The following is a 25,008-nucleotide window of genomic DNA, read 5'->3' on the forward strand; positions in this document are numbered from 1 at the left end:
ATTATTATTTCCATTTTATGGGGGGAAAAACAGGCCAGATATGTTAACTTACCCCAACTACATAAGGAGGTCACAAACAAGACTAGTACCTCATTCTCCTGCTCTATAGTCTAGAGGGCTGTGTGTGTGTGTGCGTGTTTTAAGCTTTACTTCCTGATAGTGAGTTGAGAGCAGGGCATGAGAATGCAGTTTAGGTGTGACGGAGAACGGAGGGAATAATTTTGGGACATTTATTGTCCAAGAAAGGCAGATCAGGCATGAAGTTACTAGGTTCTTGTGGAGGAGGAGGAGGATGCTGGGGAATGGATGAATGAAAGCTAGAAAAGGAGAGGTAATTACTATCACTGAGATACATTTTGCTCTCTTTCCTTTACTAACGAGGCCTGCCTGAAGTCAAGCATATCATCGGATTCTCCTCTCTTCCTCCAAACATTAATATGTCCCCTGGGGGTCCTCTGGACCAACTGTGATGGTGGGGAAAGCCATTTAGAAGGTAGGGGCTCTTCTTGTAAACTCTTTCTTTTAGCACTGAGCAAAAAATAAACTGATGAGCAGACTGTGCCAATCCCTGCTCATCAGAAAAGATGGTACAGGGGCAGCTAGGTGGTGCAGTGGATAAAGCGTCGCCCTGATTCAGGAGTACTCGAGTTCAAATCCAACCTCAGACACTTGACACTACTAGCTGGTGACCCTGGGGCAAGTCACTTAAGCCCCATTGCCCCGCAAAAAAAAAAAAAAAAAAAGGAAAAGATGGTACAAAAAGACTCTAGGTTTTGAAGTCCAAGGACCTGGGTTCAGATTTTGGCTCTGCTATTTATTTCCTATAATTTTAGACGTTGTTTCATTCCTCTGGGTCTCAATTTCTTCTCTTGGCAAATGGGACTGGACCCAGCAATCTCCAAAGTCCCTTCCATCTTGAAATCCAATGATTTTGCTCCCAAAGGCAGGAGAGTTGCCTGGGGCTATAAAGTGAGCAGCCTTGATGGGATAAAGAACCTTGGTATTATTCCCACTCAGGGGCTTGCTGTATGTGGAACCCTCAGCAGGCTGCTTGACCTCTCTGGGTCTCACCCACCTAAAGGCAGAGCACTGGATTTAGGGTCAGAAGAGCTAGGTTTGATTCCTGGCTCTGCTGTTTACCACTTGGATGATCTATAAATAGTGAGTCCCTCTGGTTGGGTCTCAGTTGCCTCACCTGTGAAATGGAGAGGCTGGACTCGATAATAACTAAAGTCCCTCCTACCATTCATTCATCCCCATGCCCCAAATCCCATGATCTAGATGAGTAAATGTTGAGAGGAGATAGAAGCACCCCAACTGGAGTCATCTTTTTAGATAGTTTGCTCTATCTAGCCTGATATGAAAAACAGACACCTGATTCATCCCCTTAAAACTTTCCTCTTGGGAGGCACCCTGGATAAATAAGGGGATAACAGCTAGTGTGTGCTGGTGGGCTATGTTATCTGCTGGTCCTAAATGGTCCCTGGCTTCTCCTTGTACGCTAGTGCCACCTACAGACCATTCCCCTTACCCCAAAGGGACACACCCCACCCTGGGTGTAGGCAGCTGCCTGGCCTGCTTGGACAACAAAGGCACTGGAGAGCCCAATCAGGAATTGGGGGGATGGGAGAAGGACAAGAGGTGTGTGATTCTAGGAACGCAATGTAGTCATCCCAAGAAAAGGCCTAGTTCCAATCAGTCCTCCTCACCATCTTCCTCCTTCCTCCTCCCACCAACATATCAACTAATTTCCTGAGTCTCTCCACTGTGCTCATAACATTTGCTTTAGAATTAGAGCATGTTAGAGATGGAAAGGCCCTTGGAGACCATCCACTTCCACTCCATTTTATGGATGAAGAAACTGAGTCTTGGAGAAGGAAAATGGCTTGCTTAAGGGTAGAGAGCTAGTTATTGACAGAGCTGGGACCAGAGAGCCTACCTCCTGGAACCTATTTCAAAGCACACTTCACATGCTACAGCCATGGACCCCCCAGAACCTTAGAGCTGGCCTTTAAGGGACCATCTGGGTCAAGTATCCTCAACTTTGGTTTTTTGGTGGTAAGGAGCTATTCTGCTGAAGCCTCCCAAGGGCTGGGGTGGGAAGGTTGAGGAGATGTTAACAGGGCACTGTGAGAGTTGGGATGAGTGGGTGGAAGTGCTGTTGTAAAAGCAGGTAAGTGTGTGTTTTTGGCTAGGAAATTGATAGGGAAATCTTGATGCAAAGTCCAAGTATCAGAAGTGGGATTTGAACCCAGATCCCTGGACTCCAAAGCAAGCATTCTCTCCACTCTACTGTACAGAGATTCTCTGCCTGGGTCAGTTTGGGCCAAAAGAACCCTGGAGTCACAAGGAGTTCTTGAAATGTACAGACCTTGCCATAATCAAGGGGTGTGCCTCTCCCTTACAGGTGGGGGCCTTCCACACTTGAGAGGAGACATTTACAAGTTGCAATACAGCATATGTCTAATTCTACCCTTCCTCTCTATGAAAGTTTCTGGGCTGCAGGAGAAACTTCGAGCAAGGACTGTGTGTTGTATTCCTGTCATATCCCCTGTAGTGGGTGGGCAATTGGGGCATTCAATAAACACTTAGCAGGTCAGTGATGAGATTTAGGAACGGGAGAGTAGAAAGGCTATTCAGAGGCATACAACAACTTTGACACCTCTCCTCATCTAGCCTGATGAATCTTCCCAAGAAGATTAAATAATTTTCGGCATTTTGTTTTAGTACAGCAACCTTCCCACCACGAACTTCTTTCTGCCCCTCCTCCCCACCTCTAGCTCCCTCCCCTCCCAGCTCTAAGATCCAGCTGCCATCTCTGTATCCTTCCACCAAAGGTTAATGGGAGAAAGGTCTTCCTTCTCCATTCCCACAGTCATTGGCATTGGCAGCATCATCGTATTATATATCTGAAGTGCTCGGAATTTCAGAAGCCATCAAGTCCAATCCCTTTATTTTCCGGATGAGGCACAGGGCAGTTAAATGACTTGTTTACAGTCATGCAGGTAGGGTCTGAAGTGGTCATCCTGGGTTCAAATCAAGTCTAGTGTCCTATCCACTATATTATATCAGGAGAAGGGGGCAGTGACATGACAGGCTGAGACATGATGCTGGATGGAATGGATTTTTAAAAAACACTTATATAAAATATTTATTATGCCAAGGATTGTACTAAACATTGAGAAATAGAAATTTATGTTCATAAATGTATGTTATTGAGAAATAGAAATACAAAATTGACAAATATAAAAAGGAGACAGTGCACATGGGTTAGCCATTGTGGGATGAGAGCTAGAGAGCCTTTGGGGGCAGCTAGTTTGATAGCTTTCTAGCTTGTCAGAGCTGGCAGGGTCCACAGCAATGAACTTAGGTCCTCCTGAATCGAGGGCCAGTGCTTTATCTACTGTGCCACCTAGCTGCCCCCTCTGCTTGAATTCTTAATGAGCACTGGCTCAGCCACCAGCTGTCTCTACCATCACCTCTGCAATATACTGTATGTGTAGAGGAGCAACTGGAACTAAGATTGAACAGCTGGTGGCTCAGTGGATAGAGCACTAGTCAGGAAGACATGAGTTCAAATCCAGCCTCAGATATTGACTAGCTGTGTGACCATGGCTGAGTCACTTAGATTGTTTGCCTCACTTTCCTCATCTGTAAAATAGAGATAATAATAGCACCTACCTCCCAGGGTTGTTATAAAGATCAAATGAGATGATATTTGTAAGAAGTGCTTAACAGTGCCTGGCACATAGTAGGTGCCTTATAAACATTGATTTCCCACTGTAGTATTCTTAGCCTGTGCCAGCTGGACTTGGTAGGCACTGTCTCATATACCAGACCTGGAAATAAGAAAACTTGTTCTAATTGGTGAAGGGCAGAAGGCAGATGTATAAAATTTTAAAATTCCTCTTGGCATAGGCTTTTATGTTGGTTTAGCATTTAGATCTTCTAAAGTTCTTTCACAACTGTCTCTGTTATGTGGGAGGCACTGTTGTTCCCACTTGACAGGTGAATGGACTGAAGCCTTGACAGGTTAAGAGACTTGTACAGAAAAAAAAAAAGAGACTTGTACAGAATTATAACTGCCTAATGACAGAGCCAGGACTACATCCTCCTCCTCTTGCCTTGGCACTGAGGACCTGTCCCACTATACCACACTACCCCATAGCATTGATTCTACTCTAGTGAAATGTCTGAACTGACCAGGATTGAGTACCATAGAGGACACTGCTCCTGACCCTGCTCTCCAGATCCTACAACCTTAGAACTTTTCTTCTTCTGGAGGAATTCATTGACTATTTTACAATGGGAGTCAACAGGAAACCAGAATTCAATATACTGAATTTCTTTCTATAGATAACCATTCAGGAATGCATCTATTCTATTTATAGAAGGATTGACATAATATATGTCTCCTTACAACTAATTCCTCTATCCCAGTCACCCTGTAATACTACATAACAACTAACCTGTGCAAAGTCCACACTCACCACACCCTCAGCATGGCATAGTGTTGCAAGAAGGGACTCAGCGGCTTGGTGCCACTCAAGGGAGAAAGCAGATCTAGTGACCTTGGTGAACTCTTGGACACAGAGAGGACTGCTAAATGTGACCTGTGTAAGTGTGTTAAGCAGGTATGTGTGGCCCTTAGGTCAGGAAGGGTACAGTTGGTGGGACAGACAGGAAATTAGCCAAGAAGGAGGAAAGGACACGTGTGTATGTGTTCCTCTAATCATATGTTCTGTACTCAACTGATCTGTTTTATCCCTCCATCTCCAAGTGTCTCATAAAAACTGTAATTAGGGCTCTTGACACTCCCTGTGAATTGGGCCAGGGTTACCAGCCCCATAGAACTAGGAAGAAAGCCTTGAGGGGTTCAATGAGTCAGGGAGGCCACATCCCCAGAAACACCATAGTCAAGAGCTGGCAAGCTGACCCTTTGGTTCTGAGGACACATTACTTTTTCCCCTAATTTCTCCAGCTGATGCTCAGATAGAATTAAGGAAGAAATTGGGACCTATTCTACTTAACTCACAGCAATAGGGAGTCCCTGCACCCATTATTATATTTGAAAACTGAGGTCAGAGCCCTTGAATATGAGATGGGCAATAGCTCAAGATAGGGGAAAAAATCACTAAGAATCTCAGTGAAGTGTTGTGCATTTAAGTAAAATTTGGGTCCTAGTCTGGGATTTGCTATGAATTTACTGTGTTTTCCTGGGTAAGGCTCCCCCCCCCCCCCGCTGCCAAGGGACCTCAGTTTCTACAAATATAAAATAAAGGAGTCGAAGGTGGGGGTGGGGGAGAGGTGGATTTTTCAAGGTGCCCTTCAGGTTTTTAAAATCCAAATGTGTAACTCTATGCTGTGAGTTCACAGGCAATCACCCCATCTCCCTGAGCCTCTGTTTCCCCATCTATAAGACAGCCACGCTGTCTGCCTCTCAGGGTCATTTCTAGTAAGGACTTCCTGAATCTTAGAGCACACTCTAAGGGTGGGCTAGCATTAATGCGGAATTCTGGGAGAAAAGTTTCACTAGAACCAAGACTGAACATTCCTGCTGGGGTTAAATCACAACACGACCTTCCTGTTTCTTCATTTTGGTTTCATTGTCTCTCCATGATGCAGATAGCAGCAAATGGATAAATGTTCTGAAGATGGGCAGTTGATTAAAAAAAATTAGCTGGGGCCCGGACAATCCCCTGAGCAACTATAAATAATTAGAAATAAATATAATTGCAATAAATAAGAATAAATAGTCATCAGTCCCCTGAATAAGCATCCATCGAGCCAAACGGTCTCCTTTTTCTAGCTCCTGCCATGTGGAAATATCCTGAGTGTCCATGATCCCTAGATGAGCACCCTAGATGCCATTTGGGCTAAGGGATCGAAATAATCTCAAAAATCCATTTCAATTCTAAAATGATATCATCCTCAATTTCATAACTGTCACCCATATTGTCTTGGCCCCTGAGAATCAAGCTATATTCCCAGTCCTCAGTAGCTTATCACCAAACCCTATCCTTCCCCATTCCCCAAGATATAATAATAGGAACGTTTTCCCTAAAGCCCCAGGCAAAGGGTTGCCTTAGGGTTTCTACAGGGCCAGGTCACAAAAAGTTGTTGTTGTTTTTTTTTTCCTAACACCAAATCCCATCCTGAGAACAGGAGAAATGCTTTTTAGGTCTCTGTGTTTGCTACTTCAAGTCTTCTCCCAGGGACACGACATTAAAAACTTGACACCACCCTTCAAAAAAAAAAAAAATGCTGGACTTGGGATCAAGAGTTCAAATCCTAGCTCTCAGATTGACTAACTTTGTGACCTTGGCCAAGTCATTCAACCTCTTTCACAAAACAGGGATAATAATACTGGTAATATTTGTCTCACAGAGTTGTGAGGAGAATTAACTTAACTCCATACAGATAGATCTTATTCTTGCAAGGAGTCTTTTATTTATACAAGGATGTAACAACCTGGACTGGAATAAATACTCACGTCAAACCCTTAAGTTCAAGGCATATTCTTTCTGGATCCCTAAATGCCTGTCCTATAGTTGCCCTTCATGAGTTTCCATGACATTTGCTCACAATTTCCTGAAAAATCTTTCTCACTTAGGTCAGGCATCCAGAATATAATAATTGCATATGTGGGGGGGGGGGTAGAGGAGGCAGATGAGGGGACACTCAAGGGCTATGCAGCAGAGAGGACCCCGGGGTCTTGGATTTGCACCAACCCCAGTCTCATTATTTTACCCTGGTAAAGTGGCTGCCAAGCGCTATCCATCTAACATTTGGGCCAATCAGGATTCCTGACTCCCAAAGGGGACTCAAGTTTGGAGCAGCCCAGAAACACCTGCCAGTTGTGGCCCAAACACATGGGAAGTAAGAGTAAGGAGGAAAAGAAGAAGAGAATGGTATGGAGGCAGAGGGAGGTGTGTTCCTAACCCCTGGCTAAAGGAAGGTCGATTAAATTTGCTTCCTAAGTTCTGGGGACTCTCTCTCCAATGTCACGATTTTGGGAAAGCAAAGTTTCTGGGTGTCTGCACGAGCCTCCCTCACTCTTGGGGCTTACAGGAACAAACCACCCTCATTCCTCTCTTTTAATTCACCCTCCTCTATGGAGAAGCTCTTGGTCCCAACACATTTTTTTTTTTTGGTGAGGCAATTGGGGTTAAGTGACTTGCCTAGGGTCACACAGCTAGTAAGTGTTAAGTGTCTGAGCTCGGATTTGAACTCAGGTACTCCTGACTCCAGGGCCAGTGCTCTATCCACTGCACCACCTAGCTGCCCCCAACACATACATTTTTATAAAACAGGGAAAAGAAAACAAAGTTTGGTTCCCCTTCTCTTTAATCTACCCTCCTCCATAATTGAAAGATACTTTAAAATGCCACATTCATCAACCCCTGGCACTCAGTTTCCTCATCTATAAAATGAGAGGGTCGTGCTAGATAGTTAAGATTCCTTCCAGCTCTAACATTGTCTCAGATTTGTATCAATTCTCTGTTCATGAACCTATCATGCCTCCCTATTTCCCTTGGTTGTCAAGCCCCTTTATAGTTACGGAAGCTCATTGTCTCCATTCCACAGTACTCATCCTTTGTTCTAGTTAGGCCTTTCTCTTTACTGGTCCTAACTCAGGTTATACTCATTTCTACCTGTGTCTTTTGTCATTCTCTCTGTCGGATAAGTCCTCCTTCCTTATCTCACATCTTCTGAGGTTTATCATAAACCCTGTCTTCTCCAATAAGCCTCTGTCTATTCCAGTCCACACTAATATTTTTCTTTTCTGAACTCCTGCTGTATTTACAAATAGAGCTATATATTTTAGCAATTAATTTTTTTCATAGAATGATGAATTAAATCAAATTTCAATTCAATTCAATTAAAAATAGCAAATAGTTTTGTTTCCTTAATAAAATTATGAACTCCTTGAGGAAGGTGCTGTGCTTTACACTTTGTATTCCCTGTAGTGTCTAGCTAAGTTTTAGACCCTCAATAAATACTTGTTGGCTGATTTTTTCTTCCTTCAACAGAGTAATATGAAGTCTCTCTTCTTCTCCTTCCCTCTGTCACATCCTTGCCACCATCTCCTCATCTCCATAGTGTCCCCCATGGTACACAAGAGGCCAGTGGTTACATAAGCAGGCCAGGAGATTTTTTCCACTGGGTTTGGGCCGGGCCAGCTCTCCAGTGACAGCTCCAGCAGGTATAGGCGCCCTGTCTCAGATGGCCGTGCCCGGGCAGGGTTGAGATGCTGGCAATCTGGAGCCGCTTGGCATAGTTTAGATTCCCTAGGTGGCTGGCCACTGCGGGAACGGATCTGCAGTCTCCTGCCTGTCCCTGCGAGGGGAGGAACACGGCAGGGGAGGTGAGAGCTGCCAATAAGCAGGGGGTGGCTCACTGGGGCCTGAGAGGTACCGCCGTGCTGCTTACCGGCAAGGACAGTCTAAGGCACGCAGCCTGACACCTGATCTGGGCTTCTCCAATAACTCACTTATCTGCCCAGGGCTTGTTCTGGTGTGGCTGCTAGGGACAGTTTCAGAAAGATCCAGGGAAAGGTCTAGTGGTGGACTTAAAAGGGTAAGTAGACAGATAGATACAGAGAAAGAAATGATACACCTAGAGGTAGAAAGATAGAAAGGTAAATAGGAAGAAATATAGATAGAAGAAAGGTAAAGAGTAGGAAAGAAAAAAGGAAAAGACAGGAAAATTCCATTAATTTAAAAGGTTTGAGGGGGAACATAAAAATCGAATTTAGCATCTCTAAAGCTAATTTAATCTTGGGGCCCTTTTGAGCCCAAAACATGTTGATAGAACCCATGAATGTTGAATTGGGGGAGTCAGGGAAGATAGAGAGAAAATTAAGTCTATTTTCATGGAGAAAAAAAGAATACATAAAATGTCTATTTTTTTCACTTACAATGAAATAATTTCAAACAAAATTTTAGAGGAAAGGTATCACCGGCATCGACATTTTCCTCACAGATCCCACACTTCATGCTTCTTGGAATTCCAGGGTTTCACTGGATACCATTGGGAAAAATGTTCTTTCCTAATTATGTTTTTCCCCACTGATGGAATTACTTCCCCTTCCACACCCCACCCAAACTCCAACCCTCATCCTTATGACCCAAGTGGGATACTGTTGACACCCCATTTGTATGGGTTTATTTATAATCAAATGACAAAATATTGAAGGTGATGACAACTGTGTGCCAAGTACTGTGGTAGGTGTACCGAGTATATACATGGAAGTATAAAGGCCTAGCCTTTGCCCTAAAGTGAGGGAGACAAAGTCCATATCAGATGACAAATTAAGTGAATCCACAAGGCAGCTGCACTCTGAGTTCAGTGAGTAGTACAAGACAGAACATGCTATGGGAGCCTAAAGGGATAAGAAATCACGATGGGCCGGGGTGATCAGGGAAGGCTTCAGGGAGGAGGAGAGGTTTGGGCCCTTTCCCCTTTCTCCCTTCGACCACCCTCCCAGGGTATGTGATGGCCTACTGTGAATTTCCTGTATGGGCTAGAAAAAAACCCAATCACTGTTCTCATTTATAAGGCTGAATCTTCCAAGTGGAATCTAGAAGTACTATCTGTGATTTTGAAAACATCCGTGTCTAAGATGGTGGTTTGGATTTCTGCCCAGAAGGGAAGTCCACAACATTGGGCAAAAGGCATTATTGGGATGTTGCTGTTGTTTCCAATGCATAGATTGGTTAATCACTTTGGGATTGCTAATGAGTCACTGAATGCCCCGGTCTAGGGCACACTAATGCTGGGCTCCTTCCAGTACCAACTTCAAGGTCAATGACCATTTCTCCTCTGTTTTCCATTTCAATAGGTGAAACGTTTGTTTTTCCCAGGTCACTGATTCCCTGGTCTCTTCCTCTCCAACTCTAAATTCTGTGGGGTGAACCTTAAAGCTTAATATCTTTCAAACAGCCTGGTCTAAATTAGTCTGGGAAACTCAAAACAACTGAGCTACACAGTGCAGATCGTAGGCAGATGAGGAGGCCAGTTAAGTCTTTAGGGTCACAGTCTCTCTGTTCTATACTCTTTCCCTTTCTATGACATCTCTTCCTAGAGTGGCAAAGAAGAAAGAACCCTGGACTTGGAAACAGAAGGACTGTGCTTGACCCTTCACTCTGTGTAACTGGGGGCACTTTACTTAATATCTGGGTTCAAATCCCACCTCTCATATTTTCTAGCTGTGTGACTCTGGGCAAATACTGAACCTCTCTGATCTTCATTTTTTTCATCTATAAAATGGGATGGACTCCACAGTCTCCAAGTTTCCTTCTAGCTCTTTAATTTATAACCCTTTGATCTCTGAGCCTCAGTTTTCTCATATGTAAAATAAGAAATAATTTCACAGGAGTACTGTAAATCATAAAGTACTTTATATGAGGTATCATTCCATCTCTCCTAGGTGTCTAAAACATCTTTAGCTCTCCTATCAGAATTCCCTCGCTTGAAAACATCTCTACTGATGAAACATTCCTTAAACCTCTCAGGAGAAAGATAAGGACTAAGGATATGGAAGATGGTATATACCATCAGGCCTAGTTGTGGTGTTGTTGGCTTTGCTAGAGAGAGAGAGAGAGAGAGAAAGAGAGAGAGAGAGAGAGAGAGAGAGAGAGAGAGAGAGAGAGAGAGAGAGAGTCTTTTTGTTACAAGGAAGGGTTCAGTGGAAGAGTGGTTAAGGAGAAATAATGGAGGTATGAAACTGAAAGTAACAATAAAACTATTTTAAAAACAAAATAAAGCTCTCAGATAAGGTAAATGTCTCCTTACTCCAAGGAGGTAAATGAGAAATAGAATAGTTGCATATATACCAAAATATTAATTTTCTTATGGTTGAAAACTGGAAACAGAGAAACTGACCATTGATTTGGAATAGCTAAAAAAAGTGTAGCAAATGGATGTAATGAATTATTACTGTACCATAAGAAAGGAGAAATGTTAAGACCAGAGAAAAAAGGAAGACATATTAACTGATACAAAAGTAAGATGAGTAAAGCAAGGAAAGGAATTACATGAAATATATGCATTATGTTTGACTATAATAATAATATAATATAATATAAATTATATAATAATATAAACATATCAATAAAACTGAACTGAATGCTTATGTAATTATAATGACCAAGCCCCTGAGAAAAATGTGTCTTCCTGCCTTCATTGGAGGATCTTTGGGTATGGAATATTACATGTGCTGTCAGATTTAGTCAATGGTTTGTTGGCTTTTATGGATTATCTTTTCTTGTAAAATCCTTGTTACAAGTGAAGGGCAAATGAATAGGGGGAAAGGGAGGGAGTGTGTTCAGAAGTAAACATAATTTTAAAAAACAAAAGGATTTAATTTTAAAAAGAAAGAAAAAGTGGTATGCCAAGGTTTTGGCTAAGCATGGAGGGCTGTGTAAGAGTGCTGTGTACATTTGTGTGTTGTGGTGCCTCTCAAAGGTGGTAATGCCCAGTGTATATAGGGCAATGTGCCAACAATGCACAGGGACTGAATGATGTTGGCATGCATGTTGAAGGTTGCTAACCCCTACGAGAAAGCATACAGAGTTAAAGACACCTTAAAGTATGACACCCCTCCTCTCAGGGGGATATGCTTTATTATTATGATCAAAGCCTTAAGCTAAAGGTACACTATGGATTTTCAGGAATCATAAATGAGATAGGAATAAGAGGTTCTATTTGAGGGGCCTAAAGAGGCCCCCAAAATTCTTTTACACCCTCTACTTAAACTAAAAACATCACTGAGTTCTTTGGAGCCATTTACAATCTTGCTCTTTGCTGATTTCTAGTAAAAAGGTTCAATTAATGGCAACAATAGAGAAGACTCTCAGTCCAGGGATAGCCCCAAAGATTTATTTCTCTTTGGCATGGCAATTTGTTAAGCAATGTTCTTGAAACCTTGATTACATCAGATCTAGACTAGCATTAAAAAATTAGTCTACAGATCTTGAGTGTATATCTCAATAGGAGATACAAGAAATCTTGTTCAGGGAATTGAAGTATGTGCGTTTGTGTGGGTGTCTTAGATCAGACATTTGCCATAGATAATTCAGGCAGGCAACGGTAAATGAGATAATTTCTTTAGATGATTTATCCTCTCCGTATTCTGGAAAAGCACAAAGTGATTATATATGGTGTATCTATGCAAGGTCAGGTGGTTGTTAGTTGAAGTTAGATATGGCATTTGATCTAGCATCGACTTCCAGTTTCAGTTTTTGATCCTGACACTGTTTTGGGAAGTATTGAGGGATCAAGTCTGCACATACCAGCCCAGCCCTTTGGTGTACTCAGCCTCAGGACCTCAAGTAGCTTGTAACAGGGCATAAGCCTTTTCCTGAGGACATCCACAATGCAAGGATTCACAAAGCAGACAGACACAGTGGAAATCACCCAGAGAACCAGATTTGAGAGAGCTGCTGCTCTGCCACGAAGTGATCGCATTTGCCTTTCTCTTTTCCTTTCAACAGTTTTCTAGTTCTACTAAGGAATTTAGGCACAACTTAGGGCCAATTTAGTCATGTTGTATGAACAAGTATTTCCTGAAAATCCATGATATTTTCAGCACTTTTCTAGGTACTCTGGGAGAGAGAAAAGATTCATGGTCCTTCCCATCAAAGTAGTACAGGGGGGAAAGACTTGGAATTATTAGTCTTGGAATGCAATTTGACCTGGTTTGGAATCCTGCCTTAGACACTGACTAGCTTTGTGCTAAGACTAATTACTTATTCTTTCTGATTCTCAGTTTCCTCATCTGCAAAATGTGAATAGCAATGATTATAATTAATTCACAAGGTTGTGAAGTTGAAATGAAATCATGGATATAAACTATCAAGGGTGATATAAATTTCAGTGATTGTTATTCTTATTTTCCTTAATTTGGGCTATCATTTCTTAGATCCCAGTGAATCACTGAGTGTTGAGCTGGAAGGGAGTCTCTGAGGTCATCCGGTTTAACTTCTTCTTTTTACAGCTGAGGAAACTGATGCATGGGAAAGCGTGTGGCCTGCCTAGCTAGCCAGTGCCTGAACTGAAAACAGAACAGGCAATGTCTTCTGCCTCTAAGTTTAGGGCTTTGTTACTTGGAAGGTTCCAAGATCCAATGGAAAGAACATGGAAATAGGAATCAGGTGACCTCAGTCCTAGTTCCAATTCTTTTCAGATCAAGTCCCTTCACTTTCTAAGAGGTCTGTTTTCTCATCTATAAAATGAGAGGATCCTCCAACTTTCTGGGAAGGGGACCTCCCATTCATTTCCCTGAAGCCTTGAGATTACAGGAAGGCCAGGCCCTTAAGAGAGCTAGGACACAGTTGCTACTTTCTGGGTGGGAATCCTTAGGAATTACAAAGAGATAAGGAGGAGGGAATGACAAAGGCCATTTGACTGGTGAACTGTCTAGAGACCATGAGGTCTAAGAGATCTTTACAACCCCTGTCTAGGCTTACACAATCATGGAATGACAGAATTTCACAATTGGAAAGGACCTCAGTGTCCATACCTCTAAATGGACCTTCACTACAGTGGACCCAATAAGTGGTCATCCAGACTTTGCTTAAAGAACTCCATTGAAGAGGAACCCATTCCCTTGTGAGGCAGCCCACTGAACTTTTGGATCGCACTCACTTTAAGGAAGTTTGTCATAACTTTGAGCTTTCTTCCTCATTCTATCTTCTGGGGCCAAACAAAACAGGTCAGGTCCCTTTGCCACCTGACAGCTTTCCCAGTACTTGAAGAAAGTTATCCTGTCCTCCTTCAGCTTTCTTTTCCAATAAAAATCTAATGATTCATCCAACAGACCCCAGAGAAATTCTGTGTAGAAAGAGCCCAATCAACGTGACAGGGTCTAGTGCAGTACGTGGCCTCTCTGCTTGTCACTTAGGAGGCTGGGTGCTAAGAAGAGAATGCCTTCTAGAAGGGAGTGGAGGGCTATTTATTTCTAAAACTGCACACGTGCCAGAATATGAATTTGCCTGGATTCAGACTGCCTTTTCACAGCAGCCCTGCTGTGTTTATCAGTTGGTTGAGACATGTATTTTTTTTTTCCTTCAAAAAAGGTATCACATCCTTCTGTTAGATGTGTTGTTGGCAACAGTTGCTAAGGGGAATGGGGTTCAATTACAGATGCACTGATGCCCGCTCTAATAATACTTTGCTATGCATAGCTCAGATACAGACACCTCCCAGCTAAATGAAGCAAGTACATTTCAACAGAGAAGAGCTTGGTTACACATGCAGACATCAGGAAAAGGAGTATACCTTCCATACCAAAATGGCAGACCCTCAGACACCTGGGGAAGTGGGGGTCCTAGACAAGGTACATTCGAGCCTTTCAATTTCCAGACCCTACCTGAGATACCACTTTGAAATAGAGACTTTTTTTTTTTTTTTTTTTTGCACAATGAGGGTTAAGTGACTTGCCCAGGCTCACTCAGCTAGTGTCAAGTGTTTGAGGCTGGATTTGAACTCAGGTCCTCCTGAATCCAGGGTCGGTGTTTCATCCACTGTGCCACCTATCTGCCCTTGGAATATAGACCTTTAACAAATATTGATGACCCAATCGTCCACTCCTGGCCTCTCCCTGCACTTAGTCACTTTGAAACGCTGCTCCCATGGAGAAATTTCAATTTCTTCCTATAACCCCAGACTCTGAGGTTTTCTGATATCCCCTGAGCAGAAGATCAGGTGAATGAAAAAATGAATCCAGGTAAACAAATCAAGAAGCTTCCTCCTAATGTAGAAGGATCATTTAACCTATAGAATAGGATATATAGCACAATAGCTTCCTTCAGATATCTGAAGAGCTTTCACGTGAAGCAGACTAGATTTATTCTCTATAAGAAGGCATTGTTCCTTCACGCTGCTGCTGGATTTAACTGTCTTTATCCACAGATGGAATGAGAGCATCCTCACAGATGGAATGAGAGCATCTACCCTTTGATGGCTCCCAATTTAGTTTTCCAAATAAAGTCCAAAATTCTTGGCCTGGCAATCAACCACAAAGCTCCCTATCTTTCCAGTCCAGTTTCACACTGCTCCCCTCCATATGCATTATTTTCTAGTCACAGTGGATTATCTGCCAGGTAGCATTCTCCATCCTCCACATCTTTGTACTGTTTTCTATGCCTGGAATGTGCTCTCACTAGTCCCTTGCCCTCTCTCTCTTTGGAAACTCTATTCATCCTATAACTCAGATACCGCAGGCTTTCCTGACATCCACGGCCAAATAATTTTATTTTCCTCTGATCTTGCACATGCTATGTTCTGTGTACTCTACAATTATTATGTTTAAATGACATATTTATCAAACAAGGCAATGCAGTTTAGAGAGCTGGGCCTGGAGTGTTAGGTTCAAGTATGGTCTCTGACACCTACTCACTCTGGACCCTGGGCACTTAACATTGCAATACCACAGGCAACTTTCTATGACTCTAAGCTACAGTGAAGGCATAGACATGAATTGATAGGGGGAGTTCCCTACAATGAGGAAATCATAGGTTTGGCCAAAAATAAAAATCATATAATTTACGTTACTATATTCCCACACTGTTTGGACCTAGTAACAGGTTGTGATCTGTCGTTCAAGGCCCCAACTAGCTAAGGTCAGAGAAACTTGTCATCAGCTTGACTGTGGGGTGCTTGATTTTTTTTAGCCAAAGCAACTCTGGAAGACAGGTAGAGCCATTGGCAAAAACAGTAAAGTCAGAAAGAGGAGTATTGTTGTTGTTGTTTTTGTTGTTGTTGTTTTGGGGGGAAGGGGTAAAAATACTAAACTTGGCTTTACATAAGTTCGTTTTCAGGTGCTCATGAAATATTCAGGTGGAAGTGTTCTGTAGGCAACAGGGGATGTGGTTCTAGAGCTCAAAAGAGAGGTCAGGCCTGGAAAGATAGATTTGAGATCATCTGTGTAAATGTTGTGGTTTGAGGTTGTGAGAATGAATGAGATTTCTAAGGGAAAGAATATCAAGAGAACATAGAATAGATAGGATAAAGCCTTGGGGACCAGTCACCTTATGGAGACAAGAGGACAGTGAAGAACCAGCAGAGGAGAGAGGAGGCCTGAGACGTGTAGTCCCAACAGTGAGTGGTGTCTCAGGGGAGAGAGAGAGAGAGGGAGAGAGAGAGAGGGAGAGAGAGAGAGGGAGAGGGAGAGGGAGAGGGAGAGGCAGAGGGAGAGAGAGATTGAGAGAAAACAAACTCCTTACTGTGTGTGGTCAATAGTGCCAAAAGTAGCAGAGGTGTTAAAGAGAATGAGGATTGAAAAAACGCTCTTGGATTTGGTGAATAGGAGGTTATCAGTGAACCCTCCAACAAAAGTTTCAGTTGATTGGTGGGGGGAGGGAGCCAGACTATGGGGGTCTGAAGAGAGAGAGTCAGTAGGGATGATGGCACAGTCTGCAGGCAATGGTAATGTTTAGCAATGAGAGGATGACAACTGGATAGGGTAGAAATTGGTCCACATTTATTTAGTGCCTGCTATGTACTGGGTACTGTGCTAACACTGGGGATGCAAAAAGAGGCAAAAGAGTTGTACTTGCCCTGAAGGAGCACACAATCTAATGGGGGAGCAACAAGCAAACAGGGATATACAAACAAGTTACATACTAGATCAATTATTCTTTGTCCTTCATTCTCGAAGAGGACCATGACATCGGGTGATTTCGTGACTTGCAGTGAATTGGATTTAAGTGAGGGAGGGGTGTACAAAGTCACCAGCCTCGCTCTCTTAGAGCCATCTAGGTCCAGTGGCAAGATATACATCAGGATAACTGGAGATGGCCCCAGATTTTTTTTTAAAGGCAATTAGGGTTAAGTGACTTGCCCAGGGGTCACACAGCTACTAAGTGTCTGAGGTGAGATTTGAACTCAGGTCCTCTTGACTACTGGATAAATAGGAAGTAATGAAGAGAGGAATTAACAGGGTTTGGGAAGGACTTCCTGTCAAAGATGGGATTTTAGTGAGGTCTTAAAAGAAGTTCAGAGGTGGAGATGAGGAAGGAGAGCATTCTCAGCATGGGAGGCAGCCAGAGAAAATGCCTAGAGCCCAGAGATGGAGTTCATGGAAGAGCCAGTGACCAGGAGGTCAGTGTCACTGGAGCAAAGGGTACATGGAGGGGAGTCAGGTAGAAGAAAACTGGAAAGGGATGAGGGGCTGGGTCATGGAGGGCTTTGGATGCCAAACACAGCATTCTGTATTTGATCCTGGAGGCCACAGAGAGCCACTGGAGTTTACCGAGTGAGTGAGTGAGTGAGTGAGTGAGTGAGTGAGTGTGTGTGTGTGTGTGTGTGAGTGTGACCTGCACTTTTTAGGAAAATTACTTTGGTGGCTTGAATGGAGGATGGATGGGAGAGCGGAGAGTGGGGAGAGACTTGAGGCAGGCAGGACCACCAGCAGGCTATTATAGTCCACGCCCAAGGTGATCAAGGTCTGCACTCGAGTGGCAGCAGCAGCAGAGCAGAGAAGGGGGCATATTCGAGAGATGTTGCAAAGGTGAAATTAGACTGGTCTTGACAACAGATTGCATTGGGGACGGGGGTGGTGCAGGGGCGGGGGGAGAAATTGAAGATGACACCTAGACGTGTCCCCAAGCCTAAGGGACGGGGAGGGTGGTGCTGCCCTCTACAGTAATAGGGAGGTGTAATGATTGGAATGATGCCACCTACTGGAGACTTGCTGTGGAGAGCTCCACCATGAGGAAAATGCCTCAGAGGCATTGTGGCTTTTCCTTGGCATCAGGAAATGACGTTTGCTCATGGGTGCTGTCTATCAAGTCTACCAGCCAATCAACTGGAGGAGCCTCCTATGGTCTGGGAGGAGACAGGAAGGAGGAAAGGGAGCCTGCGCAGAGAGCGCTGGGCTTTTTGGCTTCCGGACTTGATGGTGGTGGCGGCAGAGGACTTCACAGGAAATTTGAGGAAAGATAGGAATGCCAGGCTGTTAGAATTCTGTTCTCAATCTTTTTCTTTCTATTTTCCAATAAACCCTTAAAAACCTAAACTCGTTTTATCAGTGATTTTTAGTCAGTTTCCCCCAAACTGGGGGAACACATTAGAATCCACATTTAGAATCTTAAATTACACAGAGGGTAGGAAGGGGGAGAGTTTAGGGGGAAAGAGAATGAGTTCTGTTTTGTCCATATTGAGTTTAAGGTGTCTACTGAACATCCAGTTTGAGAAATCTAAAAGGCAGCTGGACATGAGAGATTAGAACCCAGTACAGAGGTTGGGACAGGAAAGGTAGATTTGAGAATCATCGGCATCGAGATGTGAATTAAATCCATGGGAGTTTATGAGATCATCAACTGAAGTAGCAGAGAGAGGAAACAAGATGGCCCAGGATAGAATCTCATGTTAAGGACCAGAACAGAAGGGTTTAGGGGAGGATTTTTTTCTTATATGATTGGAGAATTCAGAGTTATTTGTAGGCAGATAAAAAGGAACCAAAAGAGAGAAATTCAAGATACCCTGGCTGGGGGAGGTGGGTAGGAAGGATGGTTGCTGGTATAAAGACTTGGGGGAGGAAGAAGGGAGAAAATGAGATTAAGGAAGAGGGATTACCCTCAGTAAAGAGTAGAGTAAATTTTTTTTTTTTTTTTTGGTGATGAGAGGAAAGGAGAGAACAGGTAATGATGTGATCTCAGGCCTGGCACTCTCTCCACTGAGCCACCTAGGTGCCCATACTTCCTAAGGTAATTCACATTAGGATATATAAGATACTAGTAAATGCAAAAACATTTCCCCCCCACTAAGTATGCTTCGCCTTCAGGCTAGGAATTAGGAATGGAGATAGGAAGGAGTGGAGGGGATGAGGAAGAGATGGAGAGCATATATGCTATATCAACTTTCCTTCCCACTCACTAAGTAAAGACAATTTCTGTACTTTCTTCCAATGTGGCTCAAGTCGAATGTAAGCTCTATGGAGTCACTGTTTTAGTCTCTATCCCCAGCAGCTAGCATAGTGCCTTTACAACAGCAGGTACTGGGGCGGCTAGATGGGGCAGTGGATAAAGCACCAGCCCTGGATTCAGGAGGACCTGAGTTCAAATCTGGCCTCAGACACTTGACACTAGCTGTGTGACCCTGGGCAAGTCACTTAACCCCCACTGCCTTGCAAAAAAACAAACAAAAAAAATAAAACAAACAACAGCAGGTACTTAGTAAAGGCTTGATGAAGGGAGGAGGATAGTTTAAGCCACTGAAATAGTCACTCCATTTTTGTAATGGCAGACAAAAGGGAGGGAAAAGAGATAGGAAAAGGATGGGGAAAAGAGGGAAGGTGGGTAGTAAAGAGGAAGAAGGTCTAGGCTTTTACACAGTTGGCTATCTTACTGTGTGCATACATAATCTCTCTCTCAAATAGACCTCAAACTCCTTGAAGGGATAGAATTTCAGAGTTGAAAGGGAGCTTAAGAGATCATTTCATTCAATGCTCCCATTTAAAAAATAAAGAAATTGAAAAGCAGAGAGGAGATGTGACTTATTTAAAGTCACATAGCCAGGAAGAGACAGAGCTGAACCAGAGCTTGGGTCTCCTGACTTTTAACTCTTGCTTGGCTTGTATCCTCCCTATCCCCTGCCACTGGTACCCGGCATGTCTTGCACAAACAAGGTAGATGCACAGTAATTATACTGATGGATTATCTGACAATCAGAAGCACTTGTGGCTTATAAATAAAAAGGGAAATATTTTAATTGTGATAATTCACAGTGACCCTCCCTTTGCTCAGGGTTTAGCAATCCTAGGTTGCCTCACCCCCATCTGTCAGTGCTTTCAATAACCTCAATCTATGCCTTCATTTATCCATAGGCAAAACAAGCACATTCAACTTTTTAATAACACAGCATAGTGGATTGGGAACTGATTTTGGAGTCAGGCAGATCTGGGTTTAAGTCCTAGCTCTGACACATACTGGCTATGTGACTCTAGGCAAGTCACAACCTCTCAGGTAACTCCTTAAGACTAGAAGCTGCCTGGGCAGTGGATAGAGCACCAACCCTGGAATTGGGAGGGCCTGAGCTCGAATTCAGCCTCAGACATTTATTAGCTGTGTGACCCTGGGCAAGTCACTTAATTCCAACTACCCCCTCTCCTCCCCAAAAGACCAGAAGCTGCAGGAGAGGTACTCAATTACATTGGTAGAGGGGGTTGCTCATAATGCTAATTAAATAATCAGTATTTTTTTTTAATGCTTACAAGGAGGTTGTCAGGGATATACAGGTGAACCCTAGGCCCAAGGGCTGATGTGGGATTGATGACCAAGGCTGGAGGAGGCCTACTGTTGGAAGTGGGGTAGTGTAGGCCGTTAGAGCCTCTAAAGTCTAGTTGGGATTTTTTCTGCTTGCATCTATGGGCTCCCAATGGGAGTGGTGGTGAAGCGTCCTAACTCCCAGGCGAGAAGGGCCCAAGGCCTTTCACACTCAGACTCATCTCTTCACTTGGAGAGGGCTGCCTTCTTCAGCTGTGTCAGCAGCCTCGTGTTTCTTGGCCATTCAGTTTATGTCATCTCAGATCCCTTCCCTTCTCACCTTCTACCTCTCCTCTTCAACCTCCCTCTTCCGAATCACCCCCACGCCCCTGACATAAACAAAAGCAAGGGAGCGACATGGAGCTCGCAGCCAAGGAGGGTGGAATCCTCACACACGGCGGTGGCTGACTTTGCACACAACAACTCAGCTGCTGTGGGTCTGTCTCACAGGCCTGTCACATTCTGGCCAGAGTCATTAAGCCTGGTTTCTGGATTGCTCTGTCAGCCAAGGCCGCCTCTGCTTAGACCACAGGGCTGCTGTTTTTGGGCTCCCAAGCCAAATGGACCTTGTCCTGAGATAAGGTGGAAACTCCTGTAGTTCCCGAGAGTGAAATGAAGCAAGGCCCTGGGGTGTGGGGGTGAGGAGATGGTGGCTGTGTGTGGAGAGGCCTAGGGATGTATGCTGGTGATATAGCCAAACATAAGGGTTTTAAAACAAAAAGACAAACAGGAGGAGATGGGGCGAATGACTGAAAATGGTTATGCCTTGTGTGTCTGGAAAATAGAAGAAGAAGGGTGGGCCTTCTGCTCTTTTCATGCATGTGTCTGGGACCAGGGGACATGCTTAATCATGATGGGAGTGAGTCCCACTAGTCCCGAGGCCCAGCTGGAAACAAGCTTTAATCCCTGCTACCGCTTGCTGAAGCTTGAGGTGCTGGAACTCGGATAGCCACCCCTGGCTTCTAGTGTGGCTCACCCGTCCACCTGGCCCCTTCCAAGGATACTCTTCCTCTATGTGGCCAGGGGGCAGGAGGAGAAGGGACAAACTGAGGGTATTCTCACACCAGACATTGGCCTCGCACTATGGTAGCACACAAGAGGTCTAGTGTGCTCAAGAGACAGGCAGCATGAGCACTCGATTCAGAAGTTAGCATTAGAGATTTGGGTTTGAGTCCTGTCTCTGATACTTATTAGCCATGTGATTAGTTATGCAAGCAATCAACATTGTGCTAGTCACTGGGGATAGCAAAACAGACCATGGACAAGTGACTCTACCTTTCTGAGACTCAGTTTTCTGATCTGGAAAATGGAGAGAATGACAGTACCAACCTCAATGGGTCTTTTTTTTGGGGGGGGGGGAGGGTCAGATGAGATAATGCATGTAAAATACTTTGTAAATATTAAAGAACTACATCAATGTCATGTTTTTTTTTAATTAATAAAGTATTTTATTTTTTTTCCGTTACATGTAAAGTCATGGTTTTTTTTTTTAAAGAGCAAGTGAAAAGAATAAACTGATACAGAGTGAAGTGAGTAGAATCAGAAAGAAAATTAATACTATAATAGTAATGTCTTAAAAAAACAATTCTGAAAGAACTCAGATCAACCAAATGATCAACTATGATCAATAAAAAAGAACTCTACCTACCTCATGACAAAAAAGTGAGGGGCTAATAAGCAGAATAAGAAATGCATTTCTGGACATGATCAATGTAGGAATATGTTTATGTGACTGTGTGTATGTGATACTGGGGTGGGTCCTTTCTTTCATCCCTCACTCCTTTTTTTCCTTCCTTATCTCCTCTCCTTTTCCTTCTTTTTTATTCTCTCCTCTTCTTCCTTCCCTTCTTTCTCCTCTTTATTCCTCTTCTCTTTTCTTCTCTCCTTCCATCTTTTCTTCCCCCCTTTCTTTTTTCTTTCCTTCTCTTTTGTTTCAATGGGTGGGGGAAATTGGGAGGAAGAAAAATTAATGCTTCATACATAAAAAAATTAGGACATAAAAAAAGAATAAAAAATAAATGGAAGACTCAACCCTTTCCTTGGTAAAGTCATTCAACATATTGCCCAAGTAATGGTGGGGATTCATCATCAAGAGAAGGGGAACAAGTCAGGAATGAGGATCCAATAGGGAAGGATCTGGAAACCAGAAAGAAACCCCAGGGGACAGTTCACACTGCAGCAAGAAGGGTTCAAACTAGGCAGAAGGAAGACATTTCAGAGATTGAGCACTTCTGGATAGATACCAAAGGAAATCAGAGCATCTCCTTTCCTGGTACTCTCCTGGGATACTGGCAAGCCAATTGCCCAGAGGAAGCTTTGTCAGGGCCCCTTCTAGTCCTGCAAGACAATGTTTGGTGCCAATCCTAGGCTATTGCCTTCCTTTGGCTTACTGTTCAGCTCATATCATAAACTCCCCTCTCCCCCAAATTCAGTCAACAATACCCAAAGATGAAATGACCACCATATTGCCCCCTATGTACTATAATTTACCACTTCTTTAAAAAAGGACAGCCTTTTTTGATGCCTTCTGCTCTTTATACAATATTCATTCCCCATTACACTGTCTTCCCCAAACTCTCTTGTCACAAGAAAAGCTGTTAAAGGAAAAACCAACCAACTTGGTGACTGAGTCTGAAAGCACATGCCGCATTATGCAGCCACAGTCGCCCACTCTACCAAGAGGAGGGAGATCTGCTCCCTCATCTGTCCTCTAGAACCAGTATCTCAACCCCCTTTGGAGAGATGTGTTCAACTCTCACACCACTGCACTTATGAAAATGGAAACGACCACATGCTCTCGCACTGGCACCCACCCAGCCAAGATGACCGACCTCGGTCTAAGACCACATAGGCCCATGAGGTCCAATTCCACAGATATTCTCTTTCTCTCACCCATTATTCCCCAAACACACCACAATAAGATGTTGATTGGTATATGGTACGGCGAGGGAAACAGAAAGGGGAATGAGATTAGAGGAAAATTACACTTTCACAAAAATGTAATAAAGCTTTCTGATGGAGGTTGGAGAAGGCAAACTCTTGACAAGGTACAAGGGAACCAAACCATCTCTATTTTCTTCAGTGTATAAACAGATCCAGCTCTTCCCAAATGCCATGACACAGGTTCTACTCAAAGCCACATGGAGAAAAGCAATCCCAAAGGTTTATGGGATAGAAGTGGGAGGGAGGGGATGAGGAGACAGAACTCAGAGCAGCCCACACCCACTCACTCAGACTCAGCCAGGGAGGTCAGACCATTGAGCCCGAGTTAAAATGGAAAGACCGCGTTCTTTTTAAAATAGAAGGAAGGATTGGCTTGTTAGACTTACAGTGCCTATAAAATTATATTGGTCCTTCGTAACCATGAGACATGCATACAAACAAATAAAAGCTCTGCTCCTCTCCCGTAGCTCTCACCCTCCCTGTGAGCTTTTTAATTTTCTATAATTAATTGGGCAAGAATGGAACTTGAGAAAAGCTCAACTATGGTTAGAATCTGCGGCCTTCTTTCTAGTGATATGTCCTGGGGGCAGCAGCTGGGACTATCCGATTACCTGCAGCACGTTGAGGAGAAGGCTTCGGAATTTGGTCCCTTCCACCATGAACAGGGCCATTTTGTCACAGAGTTTCGCGGCCGTGAAGGCAAAACTCCGGTCTGTCACAGCCTTTTGGTAGATGGTTCGGACGATCTCTCCCAGCATCTCTTCAGAGTTGGTGGAGTTCTGGGCCTCTTCCATAAAGGTGGTGAGTTGGGTGTCCACATCACTGCTGTTGTTCCTCATGCTGTTCAGGATCTCTATCAGCTTGTCCATTTTGTTCCTCTGGGGATTGGGAGGCATCACCGTTACTTCTTCCTAGAGCCCCCAGAAGGTCGGGGGTGAGAAAGGACACCAACAAAGCAAATCACTGCAAAGTCAGGCAGAAGTGATAGGGCTATGGTGGGGAGGGGTTGTAGGATTCCTTTCATCGATCCCCACAGAGTGGACCACACGCTCACCTGTTCTTTTACATCAGGTTGGCTGTCCTAGTGTGCCCATCCTGAACACTTTGTGTGTCCTTAGACATCCTTATCATCATATAATCTTAGCCTTGGACCTCTCTGCTAACATAATTCATCAGTTCCCCTTAGCCTTACCTTCTTCCATCATTACTACAGCATCTTAGGTTGATCTTCCTTGTGGGCTCATTACTCCCCATGATCCCAATGAAGCATCCTTCCCTACCCTCCATCTTGGCACAGTGTACATCTCTGGAGTCAGAGAACCTGGGTTCAAGGCCTGACTCTAATGCTTTGAGCTAGTCACTTCCCTCTCTTGGGTCTCAAGTTTCCTCATCTGCAAAATTAGGGGGTTGGAGTAGAGTAAGATCCTGTCCAGCTCTGGCTGTAATCCTATAACTGACAACTTCTTTGCCCTGAGGAGTTACTCTTTTTTTTTTTTTTTTTTAGTGAGGCGATTGGGGTTAAGTGACTTGCCCAGGGTCACACAGTCGGTAAGTGTTAAGTGTCTGAGGCCGGATCTGAACTCAGGTACTCCTGACTCCAGGGCCGGTGCTCTATCCACTGCGCCACCTAGCTGCCCTGCCCTGAGGAGTTACTCTTATCCATGAAACCCAACGGGGGCAGAAAGTTAAATGTGGTCAACACTAGGAAATCCCCAATGGCCTTCCCTTTACCAACATGGCTGCTGGTGTCTGGAGGGCAAGTATATTAAAAAAAATAAACAAAAACCCGAACCAA

At 43.8% G+C, this 25,008-nt stretch overlaps 1 protein-coding gene across 4 annotated transcripts in view; it reads right to left on the minus strand.

The window, feature by feature from the left end:
• Window positions 1-25,008, minus strand: part of CTIF (cap binding complex dependent translation initiation factor) — a 509,051-nt gene that overhangs the window by 123,905 nt on the left and 360,138 nt on the right. For all 4 annotated transcript variants that reach the window (XM_043966134.1, XM_043965952.1, XM_043965891.1 and 1 more), the window contains one exon: window positions 23,825-24,124. In XM_043966134.1, the coding sequence (XP_043822069.1) occupies window positions 23,825-24,124 (300 nt within the window). The remainder of the gene's footprint in view (window positions 1-23,824; window positions 24,125-25,008) is intronic.

The sequence above is a fragment of the Dromiciops gliroides genome, chromosome 1, assembly GCF_019393635.1.
Source record: "Dromiciops gliroides isolate mDroGli1 chromosome 1, mDroGli1.pri, whole genome shotgun sequence".
In the NCBI taxonomy this organism is placed as follows: domain Eukaryota; kingdom Metazoa; phylum Chordata; class Mammalia; order Microbiotheria; family Microbiotheriidae; genus Dromiciops; species Dromiciops gliroides.